The sequence below is a fragment of the Oncorhynchus nerka genome, linkage group LG22 (genome assembly GCF_034236695.1).
Source record: "Oncorhynchus nerka isolate Pitt River linkage group LG22, Oner_Uvic_2.0, whole genome shotgun sequence".
Lineage (NCBI taxonomy): Eukaryota > Metazoa > Chordata > Actinopteri > Salmoniformes > Salmonidae > Oncorhynchus > Oncorhynchus nerka.
The window spans coordinates 93,432,390-93,447,777 of NC_088417.1; the positions used below are offsets into that span (position 1 = coordinate 93,432,390).

At 46.7% G+C, this 15,388-nt stretch overlaps 1 protein-coding gene across 12 annotated transcripts in view; it reads right to left on the minus strand.

Moving 5' to 3' along the window:
• Window positions 1–15,388, minus strand: part of LOC115106011 (alpha-adducin-like) — a 66,888-nt gene that overhangs the window by 33,471 nt on the left and 18,029 nt on the right. For all 12 annotated transcript variants that reach the window (XM_029628582.2, XM_029628581.2, XM_029628579.2 and 9 more), the window contains exons 2-3: window positions 6,551–6,764; window positions 4,331–4,493 (exon numbers count right to left, since the gene is read on the minus strand). In XM_029628582.2, the coding sequence (XP_029484442.1) occupies window positions 4,331–4,493; window positions 6,551–6,745 (358 nt within the window). In that variant the 5' untranslated portion in view covers window positions 6,746–6,764. The remainder of the gene's footprint in view (window positions 1–4,330; window positions 4,494–6,550; window positions 6,765–15,388) is intronic.

Genomic DNA, 15,388 nt, shown 5'->3' on the forward strand with positions numbered 1-15,388 from the left:
TACAGTGTACTAGCTAGATACTAGGTGCTGGGGTACAGTGTACTAGCTAGGTACACTAGGTGCTGGGGTACAGTGTACTAGCTAGGTACACTAGGTGCTGGGGTACAGTGTACTAGCTAGGTACACTAGGTGCTGGGGTACAGTGTACTAGCTAGGTACACTAGGTGCTGGTACAGTGTACTAGCTAGGTACACTAGGTACTAGGTACTAGGTGCTGGGGTACAGTGTACTAGCTAGATACACTAGGTGCTGGGGTACAGTGTACTAGCTAGATACACTAGGTGCTGGGGTACAGTGTACTAGCTAGATACTAGGTGCTGGGGTACAGTGTACTAGCTAGATACTAGGTGCTGGGGTACAGTGTACTAGCTAGGTACACTAGGTGCTGGGGTACAGTGTACTAGCTAGGTACACTAGGTGCTGGGGTACAGTGTACTAGCTAGATACACTAGGTGCTGGGGTACAGTGTACTAGCTAGATACACTAGGTGCTGGGGTACAGTGTACTAGCTAGATACTAGGTGCTGGGGTACAGTGTACTAGCTAGATACTAGGTGCTGGGGTACAGTGTACTAGCTAGATACTAGGTGCTGGGGTACAGTGTACTAGCTAGATACTAGGTGCTGGGGTACAGTGTACTAGCTAGATACTAGGTGCTGGGGTACAGTGTACTAGCTGGGTACACTAGGTGCTGGGGTACAGTGTACTAGCTAGGTACACTAGGTGCTGGGGTACAGTGTACTAGCTAGGTACACTAGGTGCTGGAGTACTGTGTACTAGCTAGGTACACTAGGTACAGTGTACTAGGTGCTGGGGTACAGTGTACTAGCTAGGTACACTAGGTGCTGGGGTACAGTGTACTAGCTAGGTACACTAGGTGCTGGGGTACAGTGTACTAGCTAGATACACTAGGTGCTGGGGTACAGTGTACTAGCTAGATACACTAGGTGCTGGGGTACAGTGTACTAGCTAGATACTAGGTGCTGGGGTACAGTGTACTAGCTAGATACTAGGTGCTGGGGTACAGTGTACTAGCTAGATACTAGGTGCTGGGGTACAGTGTACTAGCTAGATACTAGGTGCTGGGGTACAGTGTACTAGCTAGATACTAGGTGCTGGGGTACAGTGTACTAGCTGGGTACACTAGGTGCTGGGGTACAGTGTACTAGCTAGGTACACTAGGTGCTGGGGTACAGTGTACTAGCTAGGTACACTAGGTGCTGGAGTACTGTGTACTAGCTAGGTACACTAGGTACAGTGTACTAGGTGCTGGGGTACAGTGTACTAGCTAGATACACTAGGTGCTGGGGTACAGTGTACTAGCTAGATACACTAGGTGCTGGGGTACAGTGTACTAGCTAGATACTAGGTGCTGGGGTACAGTGTACTAGCTAGATACTAGGTGCTGGGGTACAGTGTACTAGCTAGATACTAGGTGCTGGGGTACAGTGTACTAGCTGGGTACAGTGTACTAGCTAGGTACACTAGGTGCTGGAGTACTGTGTACTAGCTAGGTACACTAGGTGCTGGAGTACTGTGTACTAGCTAGGTACACTAGGTGCTGGGGTACAGTGTACTAGCTAGGTACACTAGGTGCTGGGGTACAGTGTACTAGCTAGATACACTAGGTGCTGGGGTACAGTGTACTAGCTGGGTACAGTGTACTAGCTAGGTACACTAGGTGCTGGAGTACTGTGTACTAGCTAGGTACACTAGGTGCTGGAGTACTGTGTACTAGCTAGGTACACTAGGTGCTGGGGTACAGTGTACTAGCTAGGTACACTAGGTGCTGGGGTACAGTGTACTAGCTAGATACACTAGGTGCTGGGGTACAGTGTACTAGCTAGATACACTAGGTGCTGGGGTACAGTGTACTAGCTAGGTACACTAGGTGCTGGAGTACTGTGTACTAGCTAGGTACACTAGGTGCTGGAGTACTGTGTACTAGCTAGGTACACTAGGTGCTGGGGTACTGTGTACTAGCTAGGTACACTAGGTGCTGGGGTACTGTGTACTAGCTAGGTACACTAGGTGCTGGGGTACAGTGTACTAGCTAGGTACACTAGGTGCTGGAGTACTGTGTACTAGCTAGGTACACTAGGTGCTGGAGTACTGTGTACTAGCTAGGTACACTAGGTGCTGGGGTACTGTGTACTAGCTAGGTACACTAGGTGCTGGGGTACTGTGTACTAGCTAGGTACACTAGGTGCTGGGGTACAGTGTACTAGCTAGGTACACTAGGTGCTGGAGTACTGTGTACTAGCTAGGTAACACTAGGTGCTGGGGTACAGTGTACTAGCTAGGTACACTAGGTGCTGGGGTACAGTGTACTAGCTAGGTACACTAGGTGCTGGGGTACTGTGTACTAGCTAGGTACACTAGGTGCTGGGGTACAGTGTACTGCACTACAGAATTTACTCTTGGTAGATTAATTCACATCACAGTAGCCAAATGCCTCATACATACCTCCATAACGTATGCATTAAAATGCATTATTGTCAGGGGCTGAAGACACTGGAGAGGGTCATCTATACACAACATGACCAAAAGTATGTGGACACCTGCTCGTCAAACATCTCATTCCAAAATCATGGGCATTAATATGGAGTTGGTTCACCCTTTGCAGCTATAACAGCCTCCAGTCTTCTGGGAAGCCTTTCCACTAGATGTTGGAAAATTGCTGCAGAAACTTACTTCCATTCAGCCACAAGAGCATTAGTGAGGTCGGGCACTGATGTTGGGTCAATTAGGCCTGGCTCACAGTGAGCGTTCCAAATCATCCCAAAGGTGTTCGATGGGGTTGAGTTCAGGGTCTGTGCAGGCCAGTCAAGTTCTTCCACACCGATCTCGCCAAACCATTTCTGTATGGACCTCGCTCTGTGCACGAGGGCATTGTCATGCTGAAACAGGAAAGGGCCTTCCCCTAAACTGTTGCCACAAAGTTGGAAGCACAGAATCGTCTAGAATGTCATTGTATGCTGTAGCATTAAGATTACCCTTCACTGGAACTACGAAAAACCATGAAAAACAGCCCCATTATTCCTCCTCCACCAAACCGTACAGTAGCCACTATGCATTGGGGCAGGTTGTGTCCACCAAACCGTACAGTAGCCACTATGCATTGGGGCAGGTTGTGTCCACCAAACCCAGATTCATCCATCGGACTGACAGATGGTGAAGTGCGGGTCATCACTCCAGCGAACGCTTTTCTAATGGCTGCAAGCTTTACATCACTGCAGCCAACACTTGGCATTGCACATGGTGATCTTAGGCTTGTGTGCGGCTGCTCAGCCATGGAAACCCATTATATGAAGCTTCTGACAAAGTTATTGTGCTGACGCTGCTTCCAGAGGCAGTTTGGAACTCGGTAGTGAGTGTTGAAACTGAGGACAGACAATTTTTACGCGCTTCAGCACTCTGCATTCCCGTTCTGGGAGCTTGTGTGGCCTACCACTTCGTGGCTGAGCCGTTGTTGCTCCCAGACGATTCCAATTCACAAAAACAGCACTTACAGTTGACCGGGGCAGCTCTAGCAGGGCAGACATTTGTCGAACTGACTTGTTGGAAAGGTGGCGTCACGTTGAAAGTCACAGAGCTCTACAGTAAGGCCATTCTACTGCCAATGTTTGTCTAGGGAGATTGCATGGCTGTGGACTCGATTTTATACACCCATCAGCAAAGGGTGTGACCGAAATAGCCAAACCCACTTCTTTGAATGGGGTGTCCACATACTTTTGTTCAGTGTATATGTAACAAACTAGTGCTCCGCTAACTAGCTAGTGATTCTACATCATGTACATATAATACTCACTCATGTTGAAGGCAGTCATGCCTCCTTGGGGTGCTGCAGGGTACATGCATCACATATAGCTCATACTGTGTATTTATCTCTGTATACATTACATTAGATCAGTGTTTCCCAAACCGGTCCTCCAGTACCCCCAGCCAGTCCAAACCTCTCCTCCAGTAGCCCCAGGCAGCTACTGACTTGATGTTGTTCCAGAAAGAACACAGCTGATTCAAAATGGTCACCTAATCATCTATCCCCTCATTAGTTAAATCAGCTGTGATACTTTCATAATACATTAAATACATGGACTGGCTGGGGGTTCTGGAGGACCGGTTTGGACTGGCTGGGGGTTCTGGAGGACCGGTTTGGACTGGCTGGGGGTTCTGGAGGACCGGTTTGGACTGGCTGGGGGTTCTGGAGGACCGGTTTGGACTGGCTAGGGGTTTGAAGGACCAGTTTGGGCTGGCTGGAGGAACTGGAGGCCCGGTTTAGGAAACACTGAATTAGATTACAATGTGATTTAAGGACTGAAGAGACTCACTCATGTTGAGTGCAGCCATGCCTCCCTGGGGTGCTGCAGGGTACATGGTGGGGATACTGGTGGTCATGAAGTCCGCTATCTGCTGCAGAGCCAACAGGCTGGTGGGGGTCTTTCCCCTCTTCAGCTGGTCCTGAATCATCGTGTCCAGCTCATCACAAAACGCCTGGGGAGTAGACGGGGACACGGTCAGACGAGGACACGGCCAGACGGGGACACGGTCAGACAGCGAAGGCGCAGGACAGGTCAATACACCATTGTTGTCGTTGATGCATTGTAACAGTCACTAGTTGGCTATTCTTAGTTCCCCTACTACAGAATCCATGGTTACTGTTCCCCTACTACAGAATCCATGGTTACTATTCCCCTACTACAGAATCCATGGTTACTGTTCCCCTACTACAGAAGCCATGGTTACTGTTCCCCTACTACAGAAGCCATGGTTACTATTCCCCTACTACAGAATCCATGGTTACTATTCCCCTACTACAGAATCCATGGTTACTATTCCCCTACTACAGAATCCATGGTTACTATTCCCCTACTACAGAATCCATGGTTACTATTCCCCTACTACAGAATCCATGGTTACTATTCCCCTACTACAGAATCCATGGTTACTATTCCCCTACTACAGAATCCATGGTTACTATTCCTCTACTACAGAATCCATGGTTACTATTCCCCTACTACAGAATCCATGGTTACTATTCCCTTACTACAGAATCCATGGTTACTATTAAATCAACACAGGAGTGATTTGAAGTAAAGAGCCTCTATGTTCTGTCGGGCAGTCTGCCGGGCAGTCTATCGGTGTTCTCTTGCTATCGCTGTGCCTGTTGACTGCCGCATTGCTGAGAGGAAACTAGAATAGAAAGGCTTCAACCTGAGAAACATTGTTAGCAGGAACAGGCAAAGAAAATCAGTCACATATTACATAATGACTGCCAAGAAGAACTAAGGAGTTACATATTTCCTTTGTTTTCCATGTGTGTCAAACCTAGCTACATGTCCTGCTGGTAATAACTCATCTGCAGGGTGAAACAACAGATCTCTCAACAACATGCTCCTCACACAGTCCCTTTTCTTATCTCCTGCTGCACTGTCTCAGTGTGTGTGTGTGTGTGTAACTGTGTGTGTGTGTGTGTAACTGTGTAACTGTGTGTGTAACTGTGTGTGTGTGTGTGTGTGTGTGTGTGAGAGAGAGAAAGACTGAGTATGTGAGACTGAGTATGTGTGTGTGTGTGTGTGAGACAGTATGTGTGTGTGTGTGTGTGTGTGTGTGTGTGTGTGTGTGAGACAGTGTGTGTGTGTGAGACAGTGTGTGTGTGTGGGTGTGAGACTGAGTATGTGTGTGTGTGTGTGTGACAGTGTACGTGTGTGAGAACGTGTGTGAGAGACTGTGTACGTGTGTGTGTGTGAGACTGTGTACGTGTGTGTGTGAGACTGTGTACGTGTGTGTGTGAGACTGTGTACGTGTGTGTGTGAGACTGTGTACGTGTGTGTGTGAGACTGTGTACGTGTGTGTGAGACTGTGTACGTGTGTGTGAGACTGTGTACGTGTGTGTGAGACTGTGTACGTGTGTGTGAGACTGTGTACGTGTGTGTGAGACTGTGTACGTGTGTGTGAGACTGTGTACGTGTGTGTGAGACTGTGTACGTGTGTGTGAGACTGAGTACGTGTGTGTGAGACTGAGTACGTGTGTGTGTGTGTGTCACAGCATCACAAAGAATGTCTTTTCTTCCATCACTAAATGGCTGGGGTGTAAACACTGTGTTTTATACACTGGGCTTAAACTGAGTGCTGCTGAGAGAACAGTACTGTGTTTGAGAGAGACAATGTTAAGTGGCCGTACCGTGATACAGGCCTATGTAGAGGCCATTCAGAATTGGAAGTAAATAAAACAGGAAGAGTATTGGGACAAAATGTGTTCTTATAGTAATATGTTGGTGAGATTGTATTTAACTGGTTGGTCAGTTAAGAACAAATTCTTATTTACAATTACGGCCTAGGAACAGTGGGTTAACTGCCTTGTTCAGGGGCAGAACGACATATTTTTACCTTGTCAGCTCGGGGATTCGATCCAGCAACCTTTTGGTTACTGGCTCAACGCTCTAACCACTAGGCTACCTGTCGCCCCATTAGGACATAGGTTAGAAGAGGAGTAGTACGTGTGTGTTCACACATTAATGTGTGTGTGTGTGGGTGTGTGTGTGTTCTACCGGGCTCTGCAGGATCATGGAGACCCTCTTCCTCTGCTCCATCATGTTGAAGTCCTGTCTGAGGTCTGGCGCCATGTTCCTCTCCCTCTGATACTCCGGGCTGCTCTCGTCCACTCGGTCAAAGTAGCGCTCCTTGTGGGGGGCGGTGGTGGGAGGGGGCGCAGTCACCACCCCGGAACCTGAGTCACCGTTCATCACCGGGTCCTGTTGGCTCCTGGAGATCAGATTCAGGTCAGAAGTGAAAACATGAGTTGTGTTCATTAGGGTAAGTGTTTCCAAACCTTTTGGGGACAGGAACCCCTTTTGTGATAGCAAATGTATACAAAAATAAATAAATAATAAATAACAATAATAAATTCAGGGACCCCATCAAAAATAGCATACAAAGGGTTTTACTATGACTACTGCAGTGCATGGTCGGACCAACCAAGTCTCAGGCCCTGGGAAACAACAAGCCCCCCCTTCTTCACATCGGAAAGAACATTTAGCAGTTTTAAAGCTATATGGGGCAGAGAGACAAGTTTGCTGTTTTAAAGCTTAAATGACAGTGCACATATGTTCAAAACAACTTTAGGGAATTCAAGAAGTATTTAATTGAAAACTGGACCATTGATGGAGTACTGTGGATACCTGTGAGCATCCCAGGCCCTGTTGTGCATCTAAGGGTATATTGTAGATATGACATTGTATTGTATTGCACTAGGATTGGGCGATGTAGATGGTAGAAACAACGAAGAGCACCAAAGCAGCGCAATATGTCAGATAGGGCCTTTCTCACCCCCCACATCTCTTGTACAATATCGGATGATCATGGGCCTTTTACAGCAGACACTTCATTTCCGCTTTTCTCCCTGATCCTGATCCTGATTCGATTTGAATGGGGATTAGGGAGTACCTCCGCGGACCACCAGTTTGGGAAACACTGCACATCATACCAAAATGTTTTACAACAGAAAACTAACATGTGCATGTGCATGTATTATTAGATAATCCCAGGTAGTATCTCCAATGTTTCAGTCCCTTACATTTGTTGCCTAATGAACACAAATATGATTTAATCAAGATTACATTTAATATCCAAGGCAGGCAGCCAGATGGAAAAATGTCACGTCACGCTTGGTGCGCTAAACATTCAGTCACATTACATGCCATCACCTCTGCTGCTTCCTGTTTTGATAGTGACCACACCCCCCAGGGCTCATTGATTTCCTGTCCATTTCCTCAGGCTCAGTCAGTCTAGATACAAAACAAGACACTCAACCGTCATCATTACAGGGGATAAAATGAAAGTGGCACGGCGAGCAGCGCATCGGTCTAAGGACACTGCATCACAGTGCTTGAGGCACCACTACAGACATCCTGGTTCGAATCCAGGCTGTATCCCAACCGGCTGTGAATGGGAGTCCCATAGGGCGGCACACAATTGGCCCAGCGTTGTCCGGGTTGAACAGGTGTAGGCCGTCATTGTAAATAATAATTTGTTCTTAACGGACTTGCCTAGTTAAATAAAGGTTAAATTAAACATTTTAAAAACGAACCAGCAAGCCAACCTAACATTAACATTGCTAGCACAGGGAGTAAGGAAGAGAGGGAGTTACCATGAAATGCCATTATCAGTCCAGAGAGTGGATGGCAGTGATTCTGTTGCATAGCAGAGCTATGAGAGCTGGTTGCTGCGAATCATGAACAAGTAGCACCACTATCTCCCATAGAACAGCATTGATGTCAGAGAGAAATGGAGAGGAGACAGAGGACAGTAGTCTCACACTGCCAGACATCACACTGACATTTTCATATGAGAATCAACGTAGAGCGGCTGGAGTCGAGCTAGAGGTAAATAAGCCATTTCCAATTGATCCAGGCTCATTTTTGTCAAGGCTGTCTGATGGGATAATGTCCCCTCAGACAGAGTACATTACCAGCCTGTAGCCAGAGAGTTGACCTCCCCCCAGAGGACAAAGACAGCCAGCATAGAGCATTAGAGCTAGGCGGGGCCCTGTTCCAATACTCAAAATGCCTCCTTCCTTCCTCCCTTCCATGAAGTAATCAATCCCTGATCTGACATGATTGCTGAAATCAATGCAGTGAATTCCTCTTTAAATCTAACCTAGCCAATCATGTGACCGCAGTGACTACTACCTCAAGAAAGGGATGAGGCTCAGGATGCATTTTCACAGTACTTGAAAAGGGCCCAAGTAGGCCTCTCTGGGCTGCCCGGCAGACACCACCGTCTCTGGGCTGCCCGGCAGACACCACCGTCTCTGGGCTGCCCGGCAGACACCACCGTCTCTGGGCTGCCCGGCAGACACCACCGTCTCTGGGCTGCCCGGCAGACACCACCGTCTCTGGGCTGCCCGGCAGACACCACCGTCTCTGGGCTGCCCGGCAGACACCACCATACACCATTAGTCCTTCTCAGTCCTCAGCAGTTAGACAAATCTCAGCTGAAACAGGACACAGGGCTGCTATGATAACTACTACCCAGGACCAAACCAACCAGGCCTCACAGCAGAGAGAGATGTGCCCAGTCCATTTAGTGCCTGAGACTAACTGAGAATAGTTTGGGTGAAACTAAAACACCTGGAGACACTAAAAAAACAACAGATATTTACCATTTGTATGGCTGAAGTAATAAAATAATTATATATATATATGCAACCACTGACACTAAAACAGTGTAGAAATGATATATATATATATATATAGCAGTATTGAAGTGTCGGTATTGAAGCTATGGTTCTCTTTTCTGACCTGAGGGATTCTTGAGATTTTTACACTCACAAAATACATAGTCCAGAGGAACTAGTCTGGAATCCCAACTGATATAGTTTCACAGTTTGCATTGTATTTCAGGCTGCCAAATACCAACATGAAAAAGTTGAAAAATAGCAATTAGGGATAGGTCTTCCTGTGCCAATCTCATTAGGGACCAAAACACCCAGAACCTCTGGTCTGTTACTAATCCGATTGTATCACGAATTGCCTATTTATTGTCCAACAGAACAGAGGATAATGCTGCACTGGTTGGTAAAGAATGGATTCTTGCCAGAGACCCAAATGGGATACTATTCCCTATAGAGTGCACTACTTTTTAACCAGGGCCTATCACAGCCTGCTCAAAAGTAGTGCACTCTAGGGAATAGGGTGCCATGTGGGATGCAACCATGGGGTTCTGTGTCCAGGAATGGAATGGTCCCTTAATGGTCCCGGTCTCTTAGCTCCGCTCTGAGTCTTCCGCTCTATGACTGACTCAGCACTCTCGACTGTTGAGGATCTGTTGTGGTGCCAGTACTGTGGGAAGGGAACATCGCAGGCATGTTGTGTTGGCAGTACTGTGGGAAGGGAACGTCGGAAGCATGTGGTGGTGCCAGTACTGTGGGAAGGGAACGTCGCAGGCATGTTGTAGTGCCAGTACTGTGGGAAGGGAACGTCGCAGACATGTTGTGGTGCCAGTACTGTGGGAAGGGAACGTCGCAGACATGTTGTGGTGCCAGTACTGTGGGAAGGGAACGTCGCAGGCATGTGGTGGTGCCAGTATTGTGGGAAGGGAACGTCGCAGGCATGTGGTGGTGCCAGTACTGTGGGAAGAGAACGTCGCAGGCATGTTGTGGTGGCAGTACTGTGGGAAGGGAACGTCGGAGGCATGTGGTGGTGCCAGTACTGTGGGAAGGGAACGTCGCAGACATGTTGTGTTGGCAGTACTGTGGGAAGGGAACGTCGGAGGCATGTGGTGGTGCCAGTACTGTGGGAAGGGAACGTCGCAGGCATGTTGTGGTGGCAGTACTGTGGGAAGGGAACGTCGCAGGCATGTTGTGGTGCCAGTACTGTGGGAAGGGAACGTCGCAGACATGTGTTGGCAGTACTGTGGGAAGGGAACGTCGCAGACATGTTGTGGTGCCAGTACTGTGGGAAGGGAACGTCGGAGACATGTTGTGGTGCCAGTACTGTGGGAAGGGAACGTCGCAGACATGTTGTGGTGCCAGTACTGTGGGAAGGGAACGTCGCAGGCATGTGGTGGTGCCAGTACTGTGGGAAGGGAACGTCGCAGGCATGTTATGGTGGCAGTACTGTGGGAACGGAACGTCGGAGGCATGTGGTGGTGCCAGTACTGTGGGAAGGGAACGTCGCAGGCATGTTGTGGTGCCAGTACTGTGGGAAGGAAACATCGCAGGCATGTTGTGGTGCCAGTACTGTGGGAAGGGAACGTCGCAGGCATGTTGTGGTGCCAGTACTGTGGGAAGGGAACGTCGGAGACATGTTGTGGTGCCAGTATTGTGGGAAGGGAACGTCGCAGACATGTTGTGGTGCCAGTACTGTGGGAAGGGAACGTCGCAGGCATGTTGTGGTGGCAGTACTGTGGGAAGGGAACGTCGCAGACATGTTGTGGTGCCAGTACTGTGGGAAGGGAACGTCGCAGGCATGTTGTGGTGCCAGTACTGTGGGAAGGGAACGTCGGAGACATGTTGTGGTGCCAGTACTGTGGGAAGGGAACGTCGCAGACATGTTGTGGTGCCAGTACTGTGGGAAGGGAACGTCGCAGACATGTTGTGGTGCCAGTACTGTGGGAAGAGAACGTCGCAGGCATGTTGTGGTGGCAGTACTGTGGGAAGGGAACGTCGCAGACATGTTGTGGTGCCAGTACTGTGGGAAGGGAACGTCGCAGACATGTTGTGGTGCCAGTACTGTGGGAAGGGAACGTCGCAGGCATGTTGTGGTGCCAGTACTGTGGGAAGGGAACGTCGGAGACATGTTGTGGTGCCAGTATTGTGGGAAGGGAACGTCGCAGACATGTTGTGGTGCCAGTACTGTGGGAAGGGAACGTCGCAGGCATGTTGTGGTGGCAGTACTGTGGGAAGGGAACGTCGCAGACATGTTGTGGTGCCAGTACTGTGGGAAGGGAATGTCGCAGGCATGTTGTGGTGCCAGTACTGTGGGAAGGGAACGTCGGAGACATGTTGTGGTGCCAGTACTGTGGGAAGGGAACGTCGCAGACATGTTGTGGTGCCAGTACTGTGGGAAGGGAACGTCGCAGACATGTTGTGGTGCCAGTACTGTGGGAAGAGAACGTCGCAGGCATGTTGTGGTGGCAGTACTGTGGGAAGGGAACGTCGCAGACATGTTGTGGTGCCAGTACTGTGGGAAGGGAACGTCGCAGACATGTTGTGGTGCCAGTACTGTGGGAAGGGAACGTCGCAGGCATGTTGTGGTGCCAGTACTGTGGGAAGGGAATGGAGACTAAATCTGAATCCTCATCCAAGAGAAAACGACCCAGAACAAGAAGGCTCTAAAAGCAACTGTGGTTGAGTAAAGTGTCTGCTTACATGCACAGCTTCAACAAACTAAGGACAGAAACACACTAAATGGTAATTATACACTGTCCCTGGTATCTGATATAGACAACAAGCAAGTCGACTCCATTATAACCTCAAACTGTGGTCGTGAGTCTTTCAGATGACGTACTTCTTCAAACTAAGGACAAAAACATACAAAATGGGGGTAAACTAGCTTAAAAAAAACACACAGCTGAAACAACATGAACTAAGTGCTTTCAGTGCTAACAGAGTGACCACTATCCTTATTCCTGCTGCAGCAACCAAGCTCAGGAAATAACTGAGGCTTTGTGTAATAGGATCTCCCACCGCCTCCAGGCAGTAACAGATACCCTGCTGCTGATCCCGGTCCTCTAGACTGACATCCATGGGAACACAGAGAGCAAAATGGCTTCATCAACCGTTATTCATTTGGTCCAAATCTTACTGTATAATCAAATCTGAATACAATGCCTACATCAATTCTTAAAACTTTTTTTTTTTTAAGTCAACCACTTCCTAAATTTCAAAATGTATGGAGTTTCTTTTTTCAATTCTACAGTTTAGATTAGTTTTGGATAAATCTCAGGTATATAGCCTCGACCTCGCTTACAGAACCTAAGGAAGCCCACCCATAGAAAGAGAATTACTATTCTATTAAATGTATTCTATTAAGTCATTAAGTCATTCCATTAAGTCATTAAGTCATTCCATTAAGTCATTAAGTCATTCCATTAAGTCATTAAGTCATTCCATTAAGTCGTTCCATTAAGTCATTCCATTAAGTCATTAAGTCGTTCCATTAAGTCATTAAGTCGCTCCATTAAGTCATTAAGTCGCTCCATTAAGTCATTAAGTCGTTCCATTAAGTCGCTCCATTAAGTCGCTCCATTAAGTCATTAAGTCATCAAGTCGCTCCATTAAGTCGCCCCATTAAGTCATTAAGTCGCTCCATTAAGTCATTAAGTCGCTCCATTAAGTCATTAAGTCGCTCCATTAAGTCGCTCCATTAAGTCATTAAGTCATCAAGTCGCTCCATTAAGTCGCTCCATTAAGTCATTAAGTCATCAAGTCGCTCCATTAAGTCATTAAGTCATCAAGTCGCTCCATTAAGTCATCAAGTCGCCCCATTAAGTCGCCCCATTAAGTCGCCCCATTAAGTCAAGAGCCTCTGTCTCCATGACCTGTACATCTAAGGTAAACAACATGGATGTGTCCCAAATGGCACCATATTTCCAATAAAGTCAATGCACTAGGACTCGATTCAAAAGTAGTGCACTATATAGGGAAAGGGTGCCATTTTGGACAAAGACCAAACCTTCCATGGGTTCATCGAGGTCAGAGTTCTGTGTTAACAGCCATCCAGTCAGGTCAAAGGTCAGGAGATAGACCAAGAACGGGATTGCTTTGAGGATAGTGAAACTGGAAACCAGACCGTGAGAGAGAAGAGCTCAACCAGCTTGTCGTCCTAAAAACAGGAAATTAGTTCGAATTTTTCAACTTCTGGTTCGTTGGCCACTCCTATGGGGGAAATTAATATAGAGAAGAATGTTTTTTGGGGATAAGCGGTGAAATGAAGGTTTATTGTGTAAACAAGCTTTTTCACAAAAAGTTACATTCGCGGATTAAGACTATTTTATAGGACAAAACAGAGAAGAGCTCCTAAGGCTGTGTTTCCAACAGACTTAATTTTCTGCGCTTATCCAAAAACGCCATTAAAATGTACCCATCGTCTTTGGCCAATGAGCCACGGTGGAGTATACCTCTGTCAATGCCTACAAAAAGACACCATCACTATTGCCCTCTATAAAAATGACATTGTTTCTTACACAAAATGTTACAATAGAAAAGAGTACAGGAGATGAAATACACTTCCTGCTTGTAACATCCTTCTGAGGTCAACTTGAAACATCCCAGATGTCCAGTACAAACAGTATTCCCAGATAACACTTCCACTGAGTGTCTGAACTGGGAAAGTCAAAAGCCCGGCATAATGCTGTGAAACTATTAAGAGTCCTACCAGGATTATCAATCTAAGAAAAACTCAGTTGTTAACTTGTGGAGAGAAGAGATAGTCGTGACCAGACTAGCAAGCAGTGGTTATTAATTCAACCCCTTCAGATTGCAGCTTCGAGAATTTGACATCTAGTGCCATTTTTCTTGTGTTGTGCTACATTTTCTGATCATGGTTATAAGAGGAAAACTAGGGATAAGACTTTTAAAAAATATCCTAAAATTCCATGTGAATTCACAATGCAGCTGCACTGCTGACGGCAACGGTTTGGGTCTCACGGTGCGTCTCTTTCAGATGGTTCAACATTGCACCTGTACTACCATTACTGTACCCTAATTTCACCTGGCAAAGTTAGCATTTTCTCCTCATTTAACTTCTCAAAGTAACTTAGTTGTTGTTGGTGGCCTTGCTGCCTTTTTCCAACTGTTAACAATGACGCAGTGGTATGGAGTTGACTCCAAAATAATTGATTCATAACTACCTTTTTTTCACCTTTATTTAACCAGGTAGGCCAGTTGAGAACAAGTTCTCATTTACAACTGCGACCTGGCCAAGATAAAGGAAAGCAGTGTGACACAAACACATGGAATAAACAAATGTACATTCAATAATACAACAGAAACATCTATATACAGTGTGTGCAAATGAAATAAGGAGGTAAGGCAATAAATTGACTAATAGTGGCGAAGTAACTACAATTTAGCAATTTAGTGATATACAGTTGAAGTCGGAAGTTTACATACACTTAGGTTGGAGTCATTAAAACTCGTTTTTCAACCACTCCACAAATGTCTTGTTAACAAACTATAGTTTTGGCAAGTTGGTTAGGACATCTGCTTTGCGCATGACAAGTAATTTTTCCAACAATTGTGTACAGACAGATTAAGTGAAATAATCACAATTCCAGTGGGTCAGAAATTAACATACACTAAGTTGACTGTGCCTTTAAACAACTTGGAAAATTCCAAAAAATTATGTCATGGCTTTAGAAGCTTCTGAAAGGCTAATTGACATAATTTCAGTCAATTGGAGGTGTACCTGCGGATGTATTTCAAGGCCTACCTTCAAACTCAGTGCATCTTTGCTTGATATCATGGGAATATCAAAAGAAATCAGCCAAGACTTTCTGAAAAGTCTGGTTCATCCTTGGGTGCAATTTCCAAACACACGAAGGTACCGCGTTCATCTGTACAAACAATAGTACGCAGGTATAAACACTATGGGATCACGCAGCCGTCATACCGCTCAGGAAGGAGACGCGTTCTGTCTTCTAGAGATGAACATACTTTGGTGCGAAATGTGCAAATCAATTCCAGAACAACAGCAAAGGACCATGTGATGATGCTGGAGGAAACAGGTACAAAAGTATCTATATCCACAGTAAAACGAGTCCTATATCGACATAACCTGAATGGCCGCGGAGCAAGGAAGAAGCCGCTGATGCAAAACAGCCATAAAAAAGCCAGACTACGGTTTGCAACTGCACATGGGGACTTTTGGGAGAAATGTCCTCTG